Below are 26,788 nucleotides of genomic sequence, written 5' to 3'. Positions count from 1 at the left end.
GTGACGGGTTGCGAATTTGTTGCGGGTGTTTCTATAGCACTGGTTTAGCACCTTCTGTGCTATTGCAGTCGTGGTGAACAACATGTACCTACACCAAGGAGGTTAAGTGATATAACTACTTGTTCCCAAGAGGTAGGTAAAATATGTAGAATTGTAGACACTTGAACTTTGTTTGAAATTGAATTTCCTACGACTTCTAATTCTTTAGCTATTACAATCATTTTGTTAACATTTTTAACAAGAGGATCATCTTCTTTTATTGCAAAACCATAGAATTTTTCTATCAACAACTGAATGTAAGATTCATTAACCATCTCATAAGTTTTAGTAACAACATCAAACATATTTTTGGCATATTTATGTTCTTCAAATAACATTTCAATATCAGGTTTCATAAATGTCAGAAGAGTAGAATGAACAATCTTAGTATCCTTTTCATATTTGTTATATTTTCTAGTTTCAACAAGAGTATCAACTTCACAAGGAGCTGGAGGTACATCATCATCTAATTGATAGAAGGTGTAATCCATCATATGGATGGGCAAGCCATGCTAGATGGTTGGGCAAAATTTCAAAAGTTTTCTTTCACCTGCCAGGAATCGAATTCCCAGTTTTAGAAAAAATTACATTTTTCAAGAATCGTTCTTGCATAGAAATCGGATCAGATTTGAAATCAAAAGAAGGGAGAAGAATACCTGATACAGATTCCACAGATGTAGCTCCCAAAGTGGTAGTTCATGCCCAAATTGAATCCGAAAACCAGCCGATTCAGCAATGTAGTTTCCAACAAAACTGCAATCCAACTGGATGGGTCAAACAAGGGAGATGAACATGGTTTTTCTCTACAATTTTCTTGCAAATTTCAGAGATAGAACTGATTCAGATCAGTCAAAGAATTGGAGGTCAAATTGTGGTGTCTGGGTGGCAAGGGCAGAGAGAGAAAACTAAAAGCAGAGAGTGATCTGGAGTAGTTCGCCTCCTTCCCTTTTATAAGCCTTAAGGAGCACCACTCCTAATCAAATTAGGAAGTTTGTAATCCAAATCTTTATTTGGATCTGGAATCTACTAGTAGATAGGTCTCATCCTCTTATGAGAATGGGTGCTCCAAACCCATATTCAAACCCATATTTTCCATGTCACAAGATTGCTTAAGTTGTCATGTGGCATCTTGATTAATCTTATTAATCATGGGCTTTAGGCCCATTAAGCAAGTGGCTCATGTCCCAAGAAAGTTGCTGGCCCATTTAGGTTCAAATTGATTGGCGTGGGACCCCAACAATGACCTTACATAAGCCTACATGGGTTTGGCCTAGCCTCTATAAAAAAGGCCTAGCCGAATTCACTACTGAGTGCAGCAAACCCTTGAGTTCATCACTATGGGCTCAAAATGGGCCCAACATTTAAAATTAAATGAACCCAAGTCCAACCATCCTATGAAGGCCCATGGATAATGGGCTTAACCAAGATATAGCCCATAAGGTAAATATCCCTTAATGGTCTCTTACACTCAACCTTTTAGCCCACAATGATCAAACATTACTCGACAACGAAGGACCTCTCCCTTGATTGCAAGGTGCAGTGTTGCACTCCTTATAGTTTTGAGAATTAAAAACCTTTGGCAAATATTTTTATTGAAATATAAATATATATATTTTTAAAAAATCTCAATTATGGTTGAAATCGACTGCCGATAGTTTTGGTTTCCATCAGAGTGAAGGGATGGGAGATCCATCGAATGGATGGCCGAACCCTGTAGGAAAGTTGGGCAAATTTTCAAAAAATTTCTTTCTCTCCCATTCGGTAATCGTATTCCCTAATTTAGAAAACTACACTTTCAAGGTTTGTTCTTGAATCCAAAACCGGATTAGATCTGAAACCAAAAGAGAAGTGATGGATATACCTGATACAAAGTAACAATAACTCCAAACGTAGGTGTTCAAGCCCAAAGAGATGCCCAAAACTTGCTTCCACTGAAGATGACACAAATGTGTAGTGAATCAGGATCAGTAGGATGGTTCTGTAGCAAGAACCTGAATTTTTCAACAAGAATTGAGCAAGGGCTGGTGAGCACGACTTCAAATTACATTTTTTGATCAGATCCACAAGTGGAGATCGAACTAGGTAGGGGCGGCAAGAACTGGGAAAGAATTTTGCAATTTGCTATTGTGAAAATCTAAGGAATTCGCCTCCTATTTATAGCCCTCTTAGATCAGCCTCCTAATCTAATTAGGAGAGAGTTTCCTAATTCAAATCTTATATTAGGGTTTGAACTCTTAAATGGATAAGACTTATCTTATCCTTTAGCTAATCCTAATCATTTTAAAAAACTGAATTCGCCCGCTTTTTAATTAACTATCTTAAGCCCAGTTCGAATTGGGCCTTAGGCCCATTAAGCTTATGTGACCACTTGCTCCTTAACCTGCTGCCTAGTTGGCTCTCTTTGTATGGTGTGAGACCCTAACTTGATCTTCACATCAGCCACATGGGTTCAGCCCCGCCTTTGTCACAAGACTGGACCAAATTCACTATAGGAGATAGTGAACCCCTGAGTCCACCGCCATGGGCTCTTATTAGGCCCAACATTTACACTAAATGGTTCGTGGATCTAGTCACCTTATGAAAACCTAAGAACTGCGGGCATATGCAAGATTAACCCATCAAGTATTCCCCTCAATGGTCTTACACTTAATCTCTCAATCCATAATGATCAAACACTACCCGACAAGAGAGGATCTCTCCCTCGGTTACAAAGTACAGTGCTGCATTCTACTCACATGGATCACGAGAATTAAAACCTTTTGCAAACATTTTGAAACCATAATATATATATATGTATATCTTTATATAAATATATTTTACAAAACCAAATTTCAAACATATTTGAAATCAGTTTAGGTTTCCATCTGCGAGAGTGCATTCCCCGATCATTCACTTTGTCCAACAAATGGGTTGATCCTGTCACTATGATCACCCACTCAGGTGAATTCTCGGATTGCCCCAACATACCCAAGTTTTGACCCCCTCTAAGGATCTCACTGATTGGCACATCAAAGACAGCTCAATCCGACACCTAGTGTAGTACCATAATTGAGTCAAGGGGTCAGGTGTAACATTCCAATTTTGCCCATCTATCTCCAAGGTCTAGGGAAATAATGGAATTTGGTGAAATTCGGGGTTTCAAGAAAACCCACACTGTATGTACATCAAGTCTCACCCTGGCAGCTGAGACAAGCCACCCCAACCAACTTGGTGGAACATCAGTGTCAGCTTTGGCAGAATAAATCTCCCTAGATCAATCCAACAGTTGTGAAGATTCTAAACTAACACGAGTCCCATAATTGTCAAGTTTAAGGATATTAGACAACAACACACCACAATAACATGAATCAATTATGTACGTTATTCATTTACAACAAATGTAAAAAGATACATTACTCTGATTGGAGCTAGGGGCACAACTTTCTAACAACTCCCACTTGCACTTATGTTTAATCGAGTATAAGCCGGAGTCCCATTTTTTCCATGTGTTTCTCAAACACTTTCTGTGTAAGTGGCTTACTCAATGGCTCTACCACATTATCTGCTGAAGCTACCTTTTAACATCAATCTCCCATTGATCCAGTGTTGCCACACAATAGTGGAATGGGTGTTGTTCTGAATTCCAAATTCTAGACAATATTTCTTCTTAGATTAGTACGAAAAGACAATATTTCAGTACAATAATCCCTTCTCTGAAATCTAATTCTACAGTGCCTATGGCCATAGCTGCGATAGTTGTAGAAGTCCCCAAGTAAAGTGTCACTTCTCCATCATTTAGTCTTCTACTTATCTTGCACCCCTGCAGTGAGTTACACGCATGAGTTGGAGCTCCGGAGTCAATACACCAGGAAGCAGAAGTGACCAACAAATTGGTCTCAATGATGAAAGAATTGAACATACCTTGTTTCTTGGTCTCCAAGTATTGAGGACAATTCCTCTTCCAGTGGCCGGTCTGCTTGTAGAAGTGGTCGGCGTCCGATGCCTTGTTTGTCTTCTGCTTTTTGGCTTTGCTACCCTTCTTCTGAGCCTTCTTTTTATCGTTCCGCTTTTTCTTGCCCGATTTTCCACCTTCAATAAGCATGGCTATCCGCTTATCATTCTTAATCATTTCTTTAGCCCTCTGCAGCATATTGTTGAGTTCCTAAAGGCTAACATTTATCTTATTCATGTTGTAATTCATGATAAACTGATGGAAAGACAGAGGCAAGGATTTGAGAACAACATCAATATTTTGGTATCATGATCTTGCCCTGACCCGAGAGCCTCTAGTTCATTGATATAACCCATCATCTTTAGACAATGATCATGAACCTGTTGGTTGTCCGTCATTTGTGGGGTCATAAACAATTTTAAGACCTTATGTCAAATAGAACGATTATGCTCTTCGTACATAGTCTTCAGACTATCCAATATATCAATGGCTTATCGAAGTGTCGTTGTATCAGATTGTCTAAAGAGGCTATAGTATAACACCGGGCAAGAGATTTTTTCTCTTCCCATTTTTTATACTCTCTCCAGAGCAGAGTTCTTAGCAATTTTGTCTAATTTCTTGGACATCAGAACCAACATAAGGTTTCAGAACTAGTCAACATAATTAGGGCCCTTGAGTTTGTTATCATCCAACAACTTGGCGAAGTTTCCGTTTGCCATTTCTGGTAAAGGCAAAGCAGATTTATAAGTCCACAACCTAATTGATTCATGTCATCACACAAAAAGGGCTTTTAATCTATGTTCCATTTCCATTTTGGGCATCTCTGAGATTCCCTCCAATCTCAATGACAAAGACAGTCGTGCCTCTGGAAATGTGGGAAACCACATGGGGTGCATTGAGCCAACTGTTTCAGCTGGAAAACCCCACCGACTTTTGTGAAAGATCTCATCCACTCATCTTATGAGCTTTCCCTTTGGCCACTGTCAGACAAGGTTCATAGCCATTTAGGTTTAACCTTTCTATCTAGTAAGTGACACCCACGCCAAGGTACCGTGAGAGAGTGTTCCATTTTAAGATAGGCCCCTCCTACATCGGTCTATGACGCCCCTATCATCTTATGAAGCAATCTAGCCGATAACATTAGCAGATGAATAACCCAATTTCATGGTGCATCTCCACCCACCAATACAGCCAACCTTTATATTAATGATGGAAAGCCTTTAGAGAGTTCATCATATGAAATTCCCTATCACATGCACTTATATTTACTAGAGGGAATGAAAATGATAACTCCCTAGATCTGATTTAGGTCAAACCAAAGTGGCTCCCGCTAACTTTCTCAAAGTTAGATTCAAAGTGGGCCCAAAACGGCTAGGGTTCCGGGGTGTTCCTCTTGGGGAGAAACTGAAGTGGGCCCTACTGAGAAGGGAGATCATTCAATGATCTTAAGGACACCATGGCAACGATGTTCATTCATCCATGGTGTTCAAAAGAGCCACTATCGAATTGACATGGGCCAAGTGCTTATGGCCCATGTATGCAGCACATCACATCACATACATCACATGCATGGCCATCCATAATTTGATCTAATCAATTAAATAATTGTAAAACCCATAATTAAAATTTAAAACATTTTCAGCCCATTTAAAGTCCATAATATTATCTACATATATGCGCTGAACTGCAAATATTTTATAGGCAACGTTACGAAGACTGATAGGTCTATAGTCTTGGACCTTAGAGCAATCTACTTTTTTAGGGATGAGACAAATGAAAGTTTGGTTTAGTCTTATCAGCATTTTTTTGTTTTGAAAAAAATTCTTGTACCAATAGAATTACGTTCAGTATCATCATATCCCAGAATTCCTTAAATAAGAGTACAACCATACCATCAGTGCCTGGGAATTTTAAACTCACAATACTAAAAAGAACTGCTTTAATTTCCTCAGCTGAAGGGATAGCTGTGAGCATGCTATTTTCTTCCTCTGAGATTATTGGAGTGAAAAGATTTGAAAGTTCTTCTGACTGTTCATAGGGTTGAGAAGAGTAAAGATCAGTGAAATAATTAAGGAAAATCTTAGTGATATCAGCATGCTCAGTTTTTTAGTTATTTTAATCATCTTTAACTCCTTCTATGTAGTTCCTTTTTCTTCTAATAAGAGTACTCTTGTGAAAAAAAACTTGTATTTTTATCTCCCAATTGCAACCAAGTTTGACATGAAGTTTGCCTCCAAAAACTTTCTAGCTGGCTGGTTGCATGATTTAGCTCATTGTATAAATGATTTTCTTGATCCAAGGTGTTTAATTGCTCTAGTTGGAGAATTTGTTCTTCTAACTTTTGGATTTTAAGTCTGGGTTCTATAAATTTTGATTTTCTCCAACTTATTAAATGGTGCTTCAGGATATCTAATTTTTTTGTAACTCGATAGGCTGCATGTCCATTAATGAGAGTTTTCCAACTATCCTCGGTGATTTGAGTACAAGAAGACTCAGACAGCCACATCTCAAAAAATTTGAAGGGTAGTTTTGGGTTCAGGTTTAGGAGGAGGGGGTGATGATCCGAACTCCATTTTGAACCTAAGGAAATAGTTGCATGAGGAAAAATAGAGAACCAATTTGGAGATACAATAGCCCTATCCAAGGTTCTTTGAATATGTCATATGGATCTTTTATTTGTCCAAGAAATGCCTCCTCCTTGTAAGTTTAATTCTAGCAGATTTTGTTCAATTATCATATTTCTATATTGCCTGGAGGCTAATCTTGAAGAGTTATAAGAAGTAGAAGGAGCCAAATAATTAACAGAGGTAGCTTCATTAAAATCTCCTATAAGCATGTAAGGACTATCTAAACTTTGCAAATTTTGATGCAATTCAAACCAAAATTTATCTCTAAGATGTTTTACAAGAGGTCCGTAAATAAAGATCAAGAACCAATCATTGTTTGAGGAATGAATTTTAAGGAAGACATACCTTTGGGTAGAGAGCTCTATAGTAACCAAAAAACCAAAATATTGCTAGACCTCCTGCTCTTCCTTCAGGATTAATAATGACCAGATTAGGATAACGGAGTTTAGTAGCTAAAGTATTTATTTTTTCTTTTGCAATTTTTGTTTCACAAAAAAGGATAAAATCTGAGCTTAAACAGTGGACAAAGTCCAATAAACCCTGAACCACCTTGGGACGCCCGACCCTACGATAGTTCCAACTTAAGGCAATCATTGGAACAGGTGGGTCTGATAAGGACCAGCCACCTCCTCCCATAGAAAATGAAACAAAAGATAAATAAAATAGAGAGAGATTTACTGCTTCCTGATTCTGAGATTTTGTGATCAAGTCAGTTAGAACTACTTGATTGATAGAAACAATTTTCTCTTCTTGGTCTGCTATACGTGATGGTTTAGGTATATCAGTGGGTAGATCAGGGGTCAACTGTTCAGATTCTAGATTTGATAAGAGGTCCGATGCAGGGACTTTTACCTTTGGAAGAAGAGGGACCAGGTTCATCCTCAAAAAGTCGATTGACAATATCTAGGGTAGTTGATGCCAACTAAAAAGTCTCTACTGAAACACATAAAGGAAGGGGGTAGAACTCGAGGGAGAAGCTTGGTTGTTAGAAACTGGCAGTGCAGGAGGTGGGTTTTCATTGTTGTGGGCTGACTGGTGTGGGGAAGTGTTTGCTTCGTCCTGAAAGTTTTCAGAGGGAGGGGGGTAGGATTGTTGAGGTTTAAGAAATCGTCGAAAATGGGACGATGCCATGACCGTCGTAAGGGTTGCTCCGCTCTTAGCTAGGGTCTTGGGTGGTTCATAGTTCGCCTGTTAAAAAACTGCTCAAATGATATTCTCTTCTTGGGCTAAAGCAGCTTTATCAAATTAAAACAGGGTTAGGTGGGCCAAATTGCATCTTGTAATTAGCCATCAAACCCTCAACCCATATATAGAATTTCAGGATTGTGAACAACCCATATTGAACCATAGATTCGGTTCAAATAGTTTGGTCCAATCTGGGTCAAATGGGTTTAGGGATTGGTGTTTAATTCAAGATCCAATTCAAGAAGACGATCTGAAAATTAATCATGGCTGATAAATGATAGTCAATAATCAGCAAATAAACACATCAGTGGGTTGTTTGTGTGGATCCAAACCTGCAAGAAAAAGATTAGACGCTGCGTGCAGATTTGATTTTTGCAAATCGCAGATTGTAGATTTCTTATCTGCGCAAGTTTCTTCTCCTCCACGCAAACCAGCTTTTTATTCCAATGAAATAAAATAGAAAAATGCCTAATTTTTCTATTAATTTACATCAGAATCAAATCCTATACATTCCGTATAAAAAATAACAAAAAAGTTATTTACAGACCAAGAATGAATAGAATATAGCAGTTGCGCAGGTTCATTGCACTAATAAAAGATTTCGATCTCCACCGTACAAACAACCCAAAATCCAACAAATATAAATAGAAAATTTCTAAACATTTTGTAGATTAATAAAGATTTAATTTTTCAGATCATTCGCCCAAAACTGGGAACCTATTTCCCAGCGAAACTGTAAACTGTGCAAATTGGATAGAACGATTTCTGCCGATTTGCGCAGATCATATCTGGTTTAGAAAACTACATTTTTAATGTTCATTCTTGAATAAAAAATTGGACCAGATCTGAAACCAAAAGAGAAGTGAGGGATATACCTAATACGAAGTAACAATAACTCCAAACGTAGGTGTTCATGCCCAAAGAGATGCCCAAAACCCGCTTCCACTAAAGATGACACGGTGTGTAGTGAATCAGGATCAGTAGGATGGTTCTTTAGCAAGAACCTGAATTCTTCAACAAGAATTGAGCAAGGGTTGGTGAGCACGACTTCAGATTGTTTCTTCTACCAATAAACAATATCAAGAACCTTTCTTTATCAGATCGACAACTGGAGATTGAACTACATACAGGTGGTAAGAACTGGGGAAGAATTCTGCAATTTGTTGTTGTGAAAATCTGAGGAATTTGCTCCTTTTTATAGAATTCTTGGATCAACCTCCTAATCTAATCAGGAGAGAGTTTCCTAATCCAAATCTTATATTTGGATCTAGACTCTTAAATGGATAAGACTTATCTTATCCTTCAACTAATCCTAATCAGTTTAAAAAACTGAATTCGCCCACTTTTAATTAACTATCTGAAGCCCATTTCAAATTGGGCCCTAGGCCCATTAACCTTATGTGCTCACTTACACCTTAACCTGCCACACAATTGGCTCTCTTTGTATGACATTGGACCCTAACATTGATCTACATATCATTCACATGCATTCAACCCAACCTTTGTTACAAGGCTTGGCCAAATTCACTATAGGAGACAGTGAACCCCTGAGTCCATCACCATGGGCTCTTAATGGGCCCAACATTTACACTAAATAGTTTGTGGAGTCAGCCACCTTATGAAAATCCAAGAACTATGGGCAGATGTAATATTAGCCCATCAGGTATTACCCTTAATGATATTACACTTAACTTTTCAGTCCATAATGATCAAACACTGCTCGACAAGAGATGAACTCTCTCTCGGCTTCAAGGTATAGTGCTACACTCTCTACTCACATGGATCTCAGGAATTAAAACCTTATGCAAACATTTTAAAACCATAATATATAAGCATATATTTATATAAATATATTTTTCAAAACCAAATTTCAAACATATTTGAAATCCACTACCGGCAGTTTAGGTTTCCATCAGCGAGAGTGCATTCCCCGATCATCCACTTTGTCTGACAAAGGGGCTGATCCTGTCACTATGATTAACCACTCTGGTGAATTCTCGAATTACCTCAACATACCCAGGTTTTGACTCCCTCTAAGGATCTCACTCATTGACATATCAAAGACAACCCAATTTGACACCTAGTGCAGTACCATAATCAAATCTAGGGGTCAAGTGTAACATTTCAGTTTTGTCCATCTATCTCCAAGGTCTAGGGCAATACTAGAATTTGGTCTGGTTCAAGGTTTCAAAAAAACCCACACTGCATGTACCTCAGGTCTCACCCTAGTAGCTGAGATAAGCCACCCCAACCAACTTGGTGGCACATTAGTGTCAGCCTTGCCAGAATAAATCTCCCCAGATCTATCCAACGACAATGAAGATTCTAAACTAACACAAGTCTCATAAGTGTCTAGTTTAAGGGTATTACATAGAAGCACACCACAATGACATGAATCAATTATGTACTTTATTTATTTACAATAAATGCCAAAATATACATTAATCTGATTGGAGCTAATGGCATAATTGTCTAATAGCTCCCACTTGCACTTAGGTCCAATCGGTATAAGCCGGAGTCCCATACTTTCCACATGTTTCTCAAACAATTTCTGTGTAAGTGGCTTAATCATTGAGTTTTCCACATTCTCCGCTGATGCTACCTTTTAACATCAATCTTCCATACATCCAGTGTTGTCACAAAACAGTGGAGTGAGTGTTGTGCTGAATTCCAAATTCTAGAATGAACACATTCATTCATTTAGCAACCTCACTTATGACAATGTTATCGACTTGGGTTGTGGACTATTTTTCTTATTGCATAGGAACCTATCATAAAATTGTGTCTAGGTGTAGACTTTCTATCATCTGGATCTAATTAGAAATCAACATCAATATACCCTTTGATCTGTAGTGAACTACCATCGAATACTAGACAAAACTCTTTTGTCTTTCGAAGGTATCTACTTACCACACTCACTACCTGAGCAATGTTAGGGCAAATGCATAGCATGGCATGCATGATGCTCCCTACAACTAAGGCATAGGGAATCTCCTTCATGCCCTCAATCTCCTTGGGAGTCTTGGAAGACATACACTTGGAGAGAGTAACTCCGTGCCTGAAATGAGCATTTCCTTTCTTGGAGTCCTCTGTACTGTATCTCTTGACAATTTGTCAATGTAAGTAGACTGGGATAATTCAATTATCCTTTTTGATCTATATATATAGAGTCAAAGTCCCAAGATATAGGTGGTTTCTCCAAGATCTTTCATGGAGAATTGCTGTGAAAGCCATATTTTCACCGTAGTTAACATTCCTACATCATTCCCAATGAGTAGAATGTCATTTAATTGCAAAACCAAGAATGTAAGATTATCCCCACTGGTATTCCTGTAAACACAAGGCTCACCTCCCTTGTTCGATCCAAGGTGTTGGATCATAGTTTTGTTGAAAATTGTGTTGCTGAACCGACTTCAACTCAAGTTGCGCCATCTTTAGTGGAAGCTACATTTGTGGAATTCATATAAGGTATACTTCTTCCTTTCTATTGGTTTCAAATCTAGTCCGGTTTCGGTGCAAGAATGATCATAGAAAAAACAGTTTTTCAAAAATTGAGAATACGATTCCCGGAAGGGTAAAAGAAAATTTTTGAAAATTTGCCCAACCACCTAACATGGTTTGGCCAGCCATTTGATGGATTTCCCCTTCCTTCATAATCTTTCCATCGATGTGGCCTTATTGTCCATGACTCACTATGGAACTTTTTGTCAAAATGGCCCATTCCCTATAGTTGTACTCATCTAGATTCTTATTAGTGACCTATACCATAGGATTTCCAAGGTGAATAACATTATCAACAGTCGTAGAACCTCTAGAGGATACCTCACTAGTGCTGGAAGACATTATGAACTCCCTCAAAGTAATACCTTGTAGAAAGTAGTTGATTGCTACTTGTTAGTAGTTGACCATTAAATGAAGAGATTTCTTAATAGTTGACTACTAACAGTATCCTATTACTATTAGTCATCTACTACACGAAGAGATTTCTTAGTAATCGACTATTACATTAACAGAACTCAGAACAACAACAAGAGAAAAGAACTAATAGCACTCCCCTTTACTCATGCTTCCCAAACAAGATTGGCTAGGCTATGAACTAAAATCCTGGACTAATACTACTAGAAGTGCAGTGGCTAGACCTATTAAATAAGTCTTTCTAATAGTTCATAAGACTACACCACAGTTTCTTTCCCTAACTGGGCATACTGGCAACTATTCTGGGTCTCTTTGGAGTTTTCCAAGGACCAACCCCTAAAGCCTTCAGCAAACAACAACCAATAGAAGAACTCCTTGTTAATCCAATAATAAAAGAGAAAACTTAAGACAAAAGATGAGGTGAGGAAGATAAGCGAGTAGAATGAGATCAACTTAATGCTTTAATACCATGTTTGTATTCTCATTTAAGAAGAAGAAGAAGAAGAAGAAGAAGAAGAAGAAGAAGAAGAAGAAGAAGAAGGAGGAGGAGGAGAAGAAATTTAGAATAGGGCATCTTAACACTATTCAGACCATCAAACTGATATTTATATTAGGGAAACATTAAAAACATAAGATTACAACTTTACCCCCCCCCCCCATTAATAAGGGATGGAATAAAAAGGAAGCTCAAGCCCATTAACACTTAATAACAAAAGTATATCCAAATAAGAAATAGGAAGACATAATATAAATGGGTTGAGACCCACACTATCAAGTCCCACAACAAAATTAACCTCTTGTCCCACTTTTTTCCTTCACTCTTTTTTGTTTTTGATAGCTATGATTATAATTCACACCATGAATTATTTGGTCTGCTATATGAATTCCTCTCTCAATTCATTCACATAAACCTAATGAATTAAGAGATGGTCACTCCTAATGGCATTAGACAAGATAACTCATAGACTATATGAAAATCACGATCTTGGAAAAATCAGAATTAAAATATATTCATTGTTATGATTAGGCTTTCCACAGCCCTAGTTACAAATAAAACAGTTCATACTAGAGAAAATAAAGCAAACAAGAGGAAAGAAATAACTCATGGTGTCTTCCTTGAAGTTGAGATTTCCTCTTCTCCTTGCTGCCATCTCTTTCTTACTGTCTTCTTGCTTGATAGATTGGTTGTTCCCCTGCTTCTTCATTCCTCTCTAGTCCACCCCCATCCCTTTATATAGCTTAAAGGGGAGGGGGTGGTCTCCAACTCCTTCTTGGAGTTTATCTTTCAAAAATAGAAAGTCTTAGTCTAATCCTACTCTTATCTCTTTATCTAGTGAACTCAATCTCTTTATCTTTCTAGGATTATATCACAATTTTAAATATGGTAGGACTCTTCTTAATTTCTTGTTCTTGCATCCGTATTAGGCTTCTTTTGCGAATTGGGCTGCTACAAGGCTTTTCTGCAAGTTGGGCTTCAGCTGCGAATTGGGCCTTCCTACAAATTTTCCCCGACTTTGGGCCCAGATTTGACTTCGATTCAGGCCGAATCTACAAAATCCCAAAACATTAAAGTTGTAGTTTTCTCTCTTATCTTTTCAGTGAGTCTTGAATCATCCCAATCAGATCTCAGATACGAGAGTTCGGCCCAGATTACTGAATGGTGCCGAAACTGTAAAAAATCATCCGATTTGCCTTGCTTTTCTCCTGATGCCTTATTTCATGCCCTGAACCGAAATACAAGAAATATGAGTCAAAATAAGTACTAATTCAGTATAAAAGACTGAATATTTGGGGATAAAAATATGATAAATTTTATTCTCATCAAATCCCCCCCACACTTAAACTTTGTTTGTCCCCGGGCAAGACAGAATTCAAGCAAAAATAAAACAAGAACAAACTAGCTAGCCTACTGAATTTTAAACTCAACTCTCCTTCATCTTTCTCCACAAATATTCTAGGTTAACTATTGCAAACCGTTGAATCAACACAACCAAGTCACACATGAATCATTCATCAATCAATCCAATTTTTGCTACTACAAACCAGGTAGTAAATTAGGGAAAATCTCTGTTTATTTATTTTTTATTTTTTCTTTTTTTATTGGGAGTGAGTGCATTTTATGCTCCGTCTCACTTTTGGATCACTCGGCTAGTAGGTGCATTTAATGCTCCATCCTACTATTGAATTTGCTAGTTAGTAGGTGCATTTTATGCTACATCCTACTATTGAATTACTTGGTTGGTAAGTGCATTTTATGCTCCATCCTACCAATTGTAGCAATGGTAAAACAACTACCCCATTTACTTAAACCTAAATTTAAGACTAGCTTAACTGGAAATGGCTTCAGACAAGTCACGTACCCCTTGATTGTACCTCATTACTAGGTTCACAAGAGTTTTCCTAGAACATTGTTTCAATTGATTTCAAAAGAGTTGAGGTTTTGATTTTTTTTTTTTTTTTGCAAAAAAACATGACCTAAATTAAATTTTAAAACACAACCTAAATTCTAACCAAAATCCCAAATCCCCTTCCCCACACTTAAAACTTACATTGTCCCCAATGTGAGGTTAAATGCAAAGAAATGGTAGAAAAACTAAACCAGAAATGTAAAAACAAAAAGAAAAAGGAACAACAAACTTCCCTATCTTAATAATCATGAATTGGATCCTCTAACTCTCGTGGGTGCAGCTTTCGGTTTGTTCCCCTTTCATCCATCATAGGTGAGTTCAAATCTGGAATAGGGGCCTGCAAAACAAAGGATAATGGTCTCTCATTAGAAATCGACAACATAATATAATGAGCATTACCTTGTCTTGGCTTGAACCCATCTTGACCGGCCTCCAAACAGTTCAAAACCTCCTTAATTTCTTCATCCAAAACCTGTACATTTTTACAAGAGTTAAGAATGCAGCTTCCTAAAGGATCATCTAATTTAGATGCATTAATTTCGGCTGCGTCAACATCAATGCTATCGATTGCATAAATTTCATGTTCAATTGTGTTGGGATATTTCATGGTTTTAAATACATTAAACACCACTTCTTCACCATTAATTCTAAGGGTAAGTAGACCTTTTCGCACATCAATTAAAGTATTACCAGTAGCAAGAAAAGGTCTCCCTAAAATCAGAGGCATTGTCCTATCTTCCACCATATCCAACACAATGAAATCAACAGGAATAATAAAATTGCCCACTTTGACTAAATCATCTTCTACTATTCCCCTACGATATTTAATGCTTCTATTAGCTAATTGCAGGGTAATAGTAGTAGGTGTTAGTTCATACATTCCAAGTTTTTCAAAAATAGAATATGGCATTAGATTTATATTGGCACCTAGATCACATAAATCTTTTTCAAATTCGGTATTCCCTATGGTGCATGATATAGAAAAACTTCTTGGATCCTTAAGCTTTGGGGGCAATTTATTTTGGAGGATGGCTGAGCACTCTTCGTTCAATTTTATCATTTCACATTCCTCCCATTTCCTTTTATTTGACATCACCTCCTTCAAGAATTTGGCATATTTTGGCATTTGTGACAATATATCAAAAAGGGGGAGGTTAATTTGTATTTTTCTAAATACTTCTAAAAATTTCTCAAATTTTCTATCCAAGTTAGCTTTCAAAATTCTTCCAGGGTAGGGGAGAGGAAGCTTAATAGCATCTAAATTCAGTTTAGGTGTACTCCCTTCTGTCTCCTTTTGTGAATCGGCTACTTCAGCTTCGCCAATTGTCTTCCCACTTCTCAAAGCTATGGCATTTACTTGCTCTTTTGGATTCTTCTCCGTATTGTTGGGTAGCCTTCTTTCCCACAATAGATTCATAATCTGCCCCATTTGGACTTCTAAGTTCTTGATTGATGCTTCTTGACTTAAGAATCTCTTATCATGTTCTTGGAGCTTTGCTTCAGTTGCATTGATGAACTTAGAAATCATTTCTTCCAAATTACTCTTCTTTTCTTGTGGGGGCAGCTGTTGTTGGAATCCCATGGGTGCTTTTTACTGGTTGTTGTTCCATGAAAAATTTGGATGATTCCTCCACCCTGGGTTGTATGTGATTGAGTAGGGGTTGAAATTTGGTCTGCCAGTATGAGAGATAAAATTACCATGCTCATGTGAAGCAAAAGGATTACCTAATGGACGGTCAGAATTCGTATGTCCTATTTAACCACAGAAATCACATGGGATGCTAGATGATGTATTCATTGCTGCAATATTAAAAGTATCAAATTTTTTATTCAGACTAGCAAGTTGAGCAGATATGGCTACAAGGGAATCAATGTGGTGTACTCCCCTTCGATCAGTTCGGTCACTACTCCATTGGTACCTGTTCGACACCATCTCTTCCACTAGATCATAAGCTTCCTCTAGTGTTTTTCTCATGATTATGCCACCTATAGCTTCATCAATAATAGAATGATTAGAGGGGGTAATACTATTATAAAAGGTTTGAATTTGATGCCAAGTTGGTATCCCATGGTGAGGACACTTCCTAAGAATCTCCTTGAATCGTTCCCATGCTTCATATAGAGATTTCTTCTCTAATTGAGCAAAAGTAGTGATATCATTAATTAATTTTACTGTTTTAGAGGGTGGAAAATTCTTAGCCAAGAATTTTTGGGTCAGGTCATTCCAAGTGATGATACTTCCTGTAGGGAGTGAGTTAAACCAATCTTTAGCTCTATCACACAATGAAAACAGAAATAGTCTAAGCCTAATAGCATCATCACTAACTCCATTATGTTTAAATGTATCACATATTTCCAGGAAATTAACAATATTTGCATTAGGGTCATCACTTAGCAACCCACTAAATTGAATACTTGTCTGAATCATTTGAATGATTGCAAGCTTGATTTCGAAATTGTTGGCTTGAATTGTGGGCATTCAAATACTGGAAGTAGCCCCATCAATGGTTGGATAGGTGTAGTCCAAAAGGGTGCGATTTGCTTCTGCCATCTCTTCCTTAACTTCTATTGCTGGTTCGCCAATTTCAACCTCCTCTCTTGTTTTGCCTCTGTTGGCTATTTGCAACAAGTGAAGGGTCCTCTCTATTTTAGGATTGAATCGTGCTAGTCCTTCTTGTCTAGTGCGCGTCATGCACTAGTGAATCTAAATACAGCTAGAATTCGAACAAATAAAATAAAAATAAAAATAATAGAAATAGAAATTAGAAGTTCAAATTAACCAAGGTTAACAAGCTCTAATATTATTTTAGGATTAAATCCCCGGCAACGGCGCCAAAAACTTAATAGCTATGATTATAACCCTAGCAAGTGCACTAGTTATCAAGTAGTATAAAATATCGTTCCCATGAGGATTTAAAAAAATAAGTATTAGAACTACAATCTTCCCTAATTATTTGGACAATCAAATTTCAAATTTAAGAGTAAAAGCTACTGAAAACAGAAAAAAAAGAAAAACAAGAGCAAGAGTACCAATACTGAAGTATGCAACGATTGACTGAATTCGCTAGGACCTTTGGTCCGCCTAACCATTCCAACGAATGGTAATAGACGAGATTATCCAAGATAATTTGTCATTCCCATAAGTTGAAGTTTTTCCAATTTTATTCAATATTCTTTCTCAAGATATATCAAAACTACTTCTATCAGGTAACCCTTCGATCTCTCGACTAGAGTTCTCAAAATAGAAATGTATTAAGTTCAAGGAAAAACTATTACATTCAGATGAATCATGTGTATATACTCCTATATACCATTCAATTCACACCATGAATTATTTGGTCTACTATATGAATTCCTCTCTCGATTCATTCACATAAACCTAATCAATTAAGAGATGGTCACTCCTAATGGCATTAAATTATTTTCACTTTTATTTAAAAATAGAAAAAAAAGTCCTTTTGCATAAACAAGCATTACTGGTTTTACAAATTAAGAGCCCATATAGTGGTAGTCGTAACTACTACCATGGACCTTTAATATCCGGCATTATAAGTTTAAGAAATTTTTTTGCGGCAAACCGCTATATGTGGTTGATTTGCCACAAATTAGTTTATAGTGGCAAATATTTTTCCACTATAAGTTTTCAAAATTACGAATAATTGCATTTAGCAGCGGTTATAAACTCCACTGTATCAAATTAACAACAAATTTTATTTTTATGGCGGCAAATATTACCACCGCTATTGGTTACATTTCCACCGTTAAAGGAAAGTGTTTTAGCGATGGATGATTTATTCACCGCAATATGATTTACCGACGTGACTTTTAGTAGTGGAAGTATATATGCCGGTCAAATACTGCTATAAATATTTAGCGGCAGATATGGTGTGCTACAGCGGAAGATAAATCCGCCATTATAAGCAACTTTTCTTGTAATGAGGGCTGCACAATGGAGGGATTGCCCATCATCCCAAAATACCCTTTCTTAAGCAAAAAGACAGAGTAAGGGTATTTTGGTATTTTCATGTAAAAACCTTGTGAGAGGCAAGAAAAACTCCAATAATGAAGCCTCGTGAAGAATCAACGTACACAAACCCTTGAGTTTTAAGTTGGATTGGGCAAGTTTTGGTAGAGCTTAAAAAATGGTAGCCGCATGGCTAACTCCAATTTGCCGCATGATGGACAAGGATATCAATGCATTGGACATGAAAATCGAGGTTTTGTCTTGGAATGAAGTCTAGAACATACATTCCAGAGGCCATTTACCTCCATTTTTTATGTTTTAACGGCAAAAGTGGGGGTGGGGGTGTATGTGGAATCTGCCCCTAACCCTTGAGCTTAATCTCCAGATTGTGATCATCATCAATACATATCCATATTTCTTCTTCCCATAAATGTGAAACCTAAGAGATTTACTAAGAGGAAATTCCCTTTTTGTGGAATTTCATAAGTGTAGAAGACAAATTCCCTTTCTCTCTTCATTGGAAGTTGAGAGAGCTTCAAGTCCATTTTTTTATTTGGTTTACAGTGTAGGGTTGTGGTTCTTGTTCTGGTTCAAGTCCGAATGCGGAAGGCTTCTATTTGTGTCTTTGGTTCAAGGAATAGAGTATTAAGTGTTTCCTAGGTAAGTCTCCATCCTTTTAATTTCGATTTGCTTTGCTGACTTCATGCCCTAATCTAAAAGGCATGAGACCATGAACTCGGGAAGAGGACTAGCTCATAGGTTGTGTAATTTTGTTGGTTTATCCATTTGCATTATTCCTGCTCACACAAAACTCTAGAGTTATAGTTTACTTTTCTTTTCTCATTATGTCTAATAACATGCTCCCTGCATCATTTGGGTTTATAATTTACTTTCCTTTATATTTTTGCTTGCATAACATGCCATATAAAGTTGCATTTAGGCATGTAGTCTAGGACTTCTTTCCGAGCATTAATGAGTAATGTTATGCTCGAGGCACTTGAGCAAAACATACCTAATTACTTTCAGGCATGAAGGAATGAAATAGAGACCAAGGCTTTGGCCTGGAGTAGGTGTGGTGATTAACCCCTTCCACACTCGTAGCTTAAACCCTTACCTAGGCTGGTTGGACTTGGCTTTCATGGAGTGATTTAAGGGATTTTTGAGACGAAAGTTTCTTCATTTTCACCCAAACTAAAAAGTTTACAAAATTCCTTCCACTTTTTACTTTCCACATATTTTTCCTAATTTTTATGTAAGAATTAGGTGGTGACTCCTCCATCCCCAAAACCCAAGCCCCCTATGCCCACAGCCGACTACCACACTATCAGTTGGTTCTCATGCTATGCAATTGATTCATGTATATCTCATAAACTATATAAAAAGGAAAATTTAAAGCTCGTTAACTAAAAAGAAAAGTTATTTTTTTCTACGATTCTATCAGTTTGGTTCTCATGCTATGCAATTGATTCCATTTTTCTCTTAAAAATTACATTTTTAAATAGACCTCACACACATGTATTGATAGAAAGATGAATGTGCAGCTAAGTGTCTCTGACAGTTGGCCTCACATAGCCTCTTTCCTCTCATCCCACCATGTATTATCAACGATATTTTTTTAAAACAAACACTTAAATTTCCTAAAACCTTTCCTAGATATTATCCTTTTCTAAATTCTCTCTCCCTCTCTCTCTCTCTCTTGCACTCACATTTTCTTAGAGGTATCGGATCTAATTAATCCAAGATAATTAACCCACATTTGAAGTTGTTCCTTCCAATCTGAGTGATCCCTCCATTTCCTTCTTCCAAGATTACCTTGAGGGGTAAATCAATAACATAAATAGAGAATGGAAAAAAGACATTTAGTAGCTCTATCTGTGTTTTCTTCTTAGTTCCCTTATTTCTTGATTTGATGGTTTTCTCTTAGTCTGGACACTAAACTTCCTTAGCTTACAAGCATGACAAATCTCCTTAAATGTGCAAATGTACTCCCTACTAGTTTGAACTCTTTTTAGTTCTCTTCATTTCATCATCTTCTTTTTTTCCTTTGAATTTTTTTTGAAATTATTAATTTGGCAATGAAACTATAGAAATTGCAAGTATTGTTTTCTAGGGTATGTGGATGGATAAAATTTCATGTGTATAAGATGACAGTTGTTGGTAGTCAAGCTAGGAGATAAGGGTAAAGAAGTAAAACCCCATCGATATGGATGATGAAACCCAAAGTAAATAATAGTCTCATGGAACAGCAACATAACACAAAAGCGTAATAAAGCTGACTCAACCCCATAAAGCTTTGAATAAGCTTATAATATTGCCTCACAAACTTACCTCGTGAAGCCACATGCCCTGAATTCCACAAGTGGCCTCATGAGGTCATGGAAACTTAAGCTGACAAGTTGCCTAGCTGAATTAGTCATGCATGTATGCCTTGCGAGGCAAGTCAAGTATTGAGGAGTTTAAACCTAAGCATGATGATGATGGCGATGAAGGTGTCAGGCACATGATCAGTACCTCCGGGAAACCATGTCTGGTTGTACCTGAGTGTCATATTGAAATGTGTCACCTCCTAAGGAAAACCAAGATCGTGCTCTAACAACCTTATGGTCCTGAGAGACGCGTGTCTTAGGGGAGAAATCCATGGGATATATGTCCAAGCACTACTTGGACTAAAGAATATTCTAGAAATCTTACTTCATGCATGTATTCTTGTTCCCATGTTTCTATAAATAGAGAAATTGGCCCATGTGAAAGAGATCTGAATTCCACTCCACTCACAGCTAAGTTCTGCATCTTAATAACATATTTCTTCTTGCTTCCAAGACTCTAAGTTCATCCTTATCCTTGTTGGCTAACACCTATTTCATGTGCATAGGATGGATACTTCTGCAATCAAGCCAGGAGAGAAGGGTTTGTTTCTCTGAAAAACCATAAATGACTCTTGCATTATCATCATGAAAAAATGCAAGTTTGTTAATGCAGTAGAAAACAAGAAAAAGTTCATAATTATGATATAATCTTTTGCCTTTTATTATCTTTGGTTAAATATTGTTTGAATTCCATTTCATGTGCATGGGATGGAGATGTGATGATCAAGCCACGAGGTTTTTTTTTTTTTTTAAGAAAGTGTTTGCAAACATTGCACATAGTACCAAAAGAGAGGAATTGACCACTCTAACTCACCGAACCCCTCTTCCTTTTTTGCATATCTGCAGTGCTTATTTTCATCTCCATCTCATAGCTTCCTTCATGAACCCCTTTAAGACAATTTAACTTTTTCAAGTTTATATGGTATATCTCTTTTCTTCATTCCTAAGAATTCTAAACTCACTTGCATAAGGTATACTGCATCCTTAGTTTCTCATAACACTTTCAATTGTGGTTGCTTACTTGCTTCAATCAATCTTTAAACCTCAAAGCCCATAGTCGAAATGTAGACATATCTCCCACCATTTTTTGTTCCTTTCCAAATTAATGATCATAGGAACATTTGCTAGCTTGCTGATATATGACATAGGAGATCACGTCTCTCCAGGCTTACTTTAATGGTTTGTGAATGTCTTAAAAGGCCTAAGCTAGGTCTATCATGTAACCCTTTCTATCCTTAATTGACGCTAAAATTATAAATAAGGAAAAAGGTAGTAAGGAAATTTGGCCAACTATTTTCTTGGCATGTTCATGTCCTATAAGGGGTAGCATTAAGTTACCTTTTTCACAAGAGATGTAAAAAACCAATATGAAGCCGTAATATTTTGATTTCTTTTTTACGAAGCTGCAATATTTTGATTTCTATTACTCATTACAACATATTTTATTTACTATTAATATTTTCTATTATCCTTTATTAGAGGTGTTCATGGTTCGATTAATTGACCATGAGCTAATTTTTGAAACTGAACCGGTATCATTGGGTTTTTGAAAAACCAGGAATTGAAACCAAACAATTAACTGACTTACTAGTTCAATTTTGGACCGGATTGGTTCGTTGTCTTTTTGGTATTTTACATTTTCAATATATATTATAAAACATATATGCATATATAATATAAATACTATAAATACACAATATATAAATATATAATATTGATTAGTTAGGTTAATTGATGGTTTTGGTTTTAGGCTATGTTTGTGTTAGACAGTGTATGCCCTTAGCTCTAATCAGATAGATGTATAGATACATTTATTGTAAAAAAAAAAAACAAAAGTACATTATTGTTTCATGTTGATATTGGTATGTTTCTGTGAAATTACCCCTTAAACTGAACATTTATAAGATGTGTGTTAGTTTAGAATATTCTCAGCCGTTTGATAGACTTTGGGAGTTTATCCTACCAATGCTGACACTGATGTGCTGCCAAAGTAGTTGGAGCAGTGTGTGTTTGGTTGAAACACTGAACTCAGTCTATTTCCAATTATGCCCTGCACCTTAGAGATTGATGGGCAAAACTAGAAAGTTGTGACAATTATGCCCTACATTAGGTATCGGATTGGGCTATCTTTGATATGCCAATCAATGAGATCCATTGAGAGTCAAAACCTAGGTAAGTTGTGACAGTCTGAGAATTCACTTAAGAGGGTGATCATAGTGATAGAGACCATTACAGCGTTGATTAATTGATGAGCTTTATCTTACTTAAGTCCATTATCCTTGGGTTTTCATAGGATGGCTGAATTCGATGTTCATTTAAGTGTAAATGTTGGGCCCATTTTGAACCCATGGTGATGTTCTCAGGGGTTCATTGCATTTAGTAGTGAATTCGGCCAGGACTTTTCAAAAAGGCTAGGCCGAACCTATGTAGACTTATGTGAGGTCATTATGGGGTTGCACACCATACAAATCATGCCTAAGTTGGTCATGCAACACCCTTGGGTCGTGAGCCTTATAGTTGATGGGCCTAAAGCCCAAAATCGATATGATTAATTTAGCTGTAAGTTGTCATGTGACATGGAACGAATCTGGGTTTGGATCTGGGTATGGAGCATCTAATCTTATAAGAAGATAAGTTATATCTCTAATTAGAGTCCATATTTGATTTAGATCAGGATTATCACCTAATTAGATTATAAAAGACGAGGGGGCAGACTAGTCCAAGACAGCTTCATTTTTTGCAGTTTTTGGTCCTCTACACCCTTTTGGATCACGGTTCAAGTGACCCAAAATCTGGGGTCCGAACACAGCCCCATGGATCACAATTTAAGTGACCCAAAATCAGTTTTAGGCCAGGGGTTTAATGGCCCATTGTATGGACCAATTCGGCCCATACTTGAAAACCCCTTTTATGTTAGATTAAAGCAAGACTAGCCCATTTCAGCATAGGCTGCTATATGGGTCAAACAACTTTTTGAAATTTAACCCATATACCAAGATAAAATTATTAGATAATTTGGTCCATTGATGGGCTACAAGTTCTAAATTGATTTATATTTTGTGTGTGTGTGTATGTGATGTTTTGAATGGATACAATTCATTCATGGGCCATAAGTGCTTGAACCCATGTATTGACTTATGTGGCTCTCTGTGAACATCATGGCTGAATGCACATCATTGCCAGGATGCCCATAGATCATTGCATGATCTCCTCTTTCAATGGGCCCCCTAACTAGCTTCCTCTCCAAGAGGAACCCCGCGGTAACCGTAGCCCATTAAGGGCTCATTTGTATATGATTTTATGAAAGTCAATGGAAGCCACTATGGTATGACCTAAATATGACATAGGGACTAATATACTCGTTCCATCATGATTAATATAAGTGCAATGAGATAAGGAATATCATATGATGATTTCTCTAAAGGCTTTCTGTCATTAGCATGAAAATATGATGAATTGGTTGGTGGAGATGCACCATAAAATTGGGTTATCCATTTCACTGAGATAGTAGGTGGGGTTGCTTCATGAGATGATAGGGGCATCATAGACTAGTGGGAGGGGCCTATCCTAAAATGGAAGGCTCTTCTGTGGTACCTTGGGGCTCACGATATGATAGGTTTGCACTTACCAAATAGAAAGGTTTAACCTAAAATGGCAATGAATCTTGTCTAATGGAGGCCAAAGGGAAAGCTCATTAGATGGGTGGATATGTGATCCTTCATAGAGAGGGTGGAGTTATGCAGCTAAAACAGTTGGCCCCATGCACCTATGTGATTTCCCACATTTCTAGGGATATGATTTGTGTCCTCATCGCTGAGATAAGAGGAAAATCTCAATGATGAACAAATATAGATGGAACATAGATAAAAGTCTATTATATGAAAGGTAACATGAAACAATATTATGGTGATAGACTAATTATTCATGCCTTTTATCAGAAATGGCACACGGACAGTTAGCTAAATTGTTAGATGACAACAAACTAAAAGGACCCAATTATGCAGACTGATATTATAACCTAAATCTAGTGCTCACGTCTGAGAAATTGGACAAGGTTGCCAAAATCCCAGCACCAAAACATTTAGGTGGTAGGGCTTTTGAAGCATGAAGGAGAGAATATCAGGAATGGGAAGAGAAAAATTCTCTTGCCCGGAGTTATGTCATAGAATCTTTGGACAATTCTATCTAGAGTCAATTTGACAAAATTGATATCTGCAAAGATATCCTATATATTCTAAAGACCGTGTATGAGGAGTAAAATCGTTCTACAAGACAAAAGATCCTCAAACTATTGATGACCACGAGAATAACCGAAAGCCAACCAGTTCATGACCATGCCATATGGATGATAGGTTATGTAAATGAATTGTAGGCTCTTGCTCCCAACTTGATGACGACACCAAGACTAGTGTTGTCCTGAACTCTCTACTTTCATCCTTTAATCAGTTTGTAATGAATTACAACATAACAAGCTAAAAGTTAGCTCGTAGGAGCTCAGTAATTTGTTGCAAAGAGTTGAAGCTTTGATTAAGAAGGACAAGCCGATATCCGTGCTTGTTGAAAGTGGAAAATCTAATAAGAAGAAAAGGAAGGGTAAGAAGAAGCCTCAGAAACAGGGAGGCAAACCAAAGAAGTAGAAGAGAGACAAGTCATCGGATGAATGTCACTTCTGCAAGCAAAGTGGGTGCTAGAAAAGGAATTGTCCTCGATATCTGGAATCCTATTAGAACAAAGACGGTAATTTCGAATCTCTTGTCATAAAGACCAATATGTTGGTCACTTCTGCATCTTGGTGTATTGACTCTGAGGTTTCCACTCATGCATGTAACACATTGCAAGAGTTCAGGGAAAGCAGAAGGCTGAATGATGATGAGGTTGTGCTTTACTTAGGAATGAGTGCAACTATTGTAGCTACTGCTATAGGAACAATAGATTTATTTTTTAGAGGAATTGTTACATTAAAAGATTATCTATCCTTTTCTAGAAACAAATGTGACTGAAACTGTATCAGAACACATCCCCAAGAAAAAAACAGGTGATACAATTAATCCCACGTGCCTGTGGCATTACCGACTTGGTCATATAAATATAGAATGTATCACAAGATTGGGGAAGGATGGTCCTCTAGATTTTCTCACTGTGGAAGACCTACCATCTTATGAGCCTTGCGTCTAGGGCAAGATGACAAAAAGTGCATTTACAGGTAAGCCCGAAAGATCTACAAGCACACTTGACCTTATACATATAGACGTATTTTGTCCCATGAATGTTATGACACAAAACCAACACTATTATTTCATAACTTTCATCGATGATTATTTTCGGTATGGTTACGTGTACCTAATGATACATAAGTCAAAATCATTTGAAAAGTTCAAGGATTTTAGACAACAAGTCAAGAAATAGATGAGGAGACAGATCAAAACCCTTCGATTAGATCGAGGAGGTGAATATCTCTCCGACGAATTCAAGGACTACTTAAAGGACAATGGAATTATATCACAATTGTCTCCTCCTGCTACACCTCAATTAAACGATGTGTCAAAGAGAAGAAATCGAACTCTATTAGATATGATTCAATCACCCCTTGTCCATTCAGATTTATCTATATCCTTTTGGGGGCATGCATTAAAGACTGTAATTTATGTGTTGAACTAGGTTCCAACCAAGTCAGTTCCTAAGACTCCTAATGAGCTAGGGGCTATCAAAAAACCAAGTGTAAGACACTTGAAAGTATGAGGTTGTCCAACACACGTTAAAAGGACAAGTGCAGACAAATTGGAATCCAAAACTACTCGTTGCCTATTTGTAGGCTACCCTAAGGATTCCATAGGGTATCTTTTCTATGACCCATGATAACAATAATTGTTTGTTAGTTGAAATGCCTACTTCTTGGAGGACTATATCCCAAAAAATAATCATCAAGAAATTTTTCTTGATGAAAAGAGCATAGGAATAGTGGGAAATGACCCACAGATTCTAAATAATAATACCCAACTTAGAAGATCTACCCAAGTTTCTAGACCTCTATTTCGTTACGACTATGATAAAAAAGTTACTTTTTGTAAACTACGAACAATAAGGAAGATCTCATAACTTATACAGAAGCTATGTTGGAGATAGACTACTTGAAGTGGGTAGATGCCTTGAAAGTTGAGATGGACTCGAAGAAAACCAACGGAGTCTAGATTTTAGTAGACCCATCCCTTGGGGTGAAAGCAATCAGTTGCAAATGAACCTACAAGAGGAAGAAGGACCCTGACAAAAAAGTTGAGACCTATAAAGCTCAGCTTGTAGTGAAAGGGTACACTCAGAAAGAATGAGTTGATTATGAGGAGACCTTCTCGCCTGTG

At 37.2% G+C, this 26,788-nt stretch overlaps 1 protein-coding gene and 1 non-coding gene across 2 annotated transcripts; one reads left to right on the top strand and one right to left on the bottom strand.

The window, feature by feature from the left end:
• Positions 1-571: 571 nt before the first annotated feature.
• On the bottom strand, positions 572-15,633 carry LOC148846104 (uncharacterized). Its single transcript, XM_088955924.1, has 5 exons — positions 14,725-15,633; positions 14,505-14,577; positions 1,901-2,030; positions 696-792; positions 572-589 (listed from the first exon to the last, which is right to left on the bottom strand). Exons 1-5 carry the CDS (start codon positions 15,631-15,633, stop codon positions 572-574), a joined length of 1,227 nt encoding a protein of 408 aa, XP_088812050.1.
• Positions 15,634-16,168: 535 nt separating this feature from the next.
• LOC148846103 (small nucleolar RNA R71) lies at positions 16,169-16,275 on the top strand. The gene has a single exon (XR_016102765.1). It is a non-coding gene; the product is annotated as a small nucleolar RNA R71 (small nucleolar RNA).
• Positions 16,276-26,788: the final 10,513 nt, after the last annotated feature.

This window comes from Nelumbo lutea, chromosome 7 (assembly GCF_056320005.1).
Source record: "Nelumbo lutea isolate HS-2025 chromosome 7, American lotus-T2T, whole genome shotgun sequence".
Classification (NCBI taxonomy): Eukaryota; Viridiplantae; Streptophyta; class Magnoliopsida; order Proteales; family Nelumbonaceae; genus Nelumbo; species Nelumbo lutea.
The sequence above is the reverse complement of the archived record's forward strand: the minus strand, read 5'-3'. Positions and strand labels throughout refer to the sequence as shown.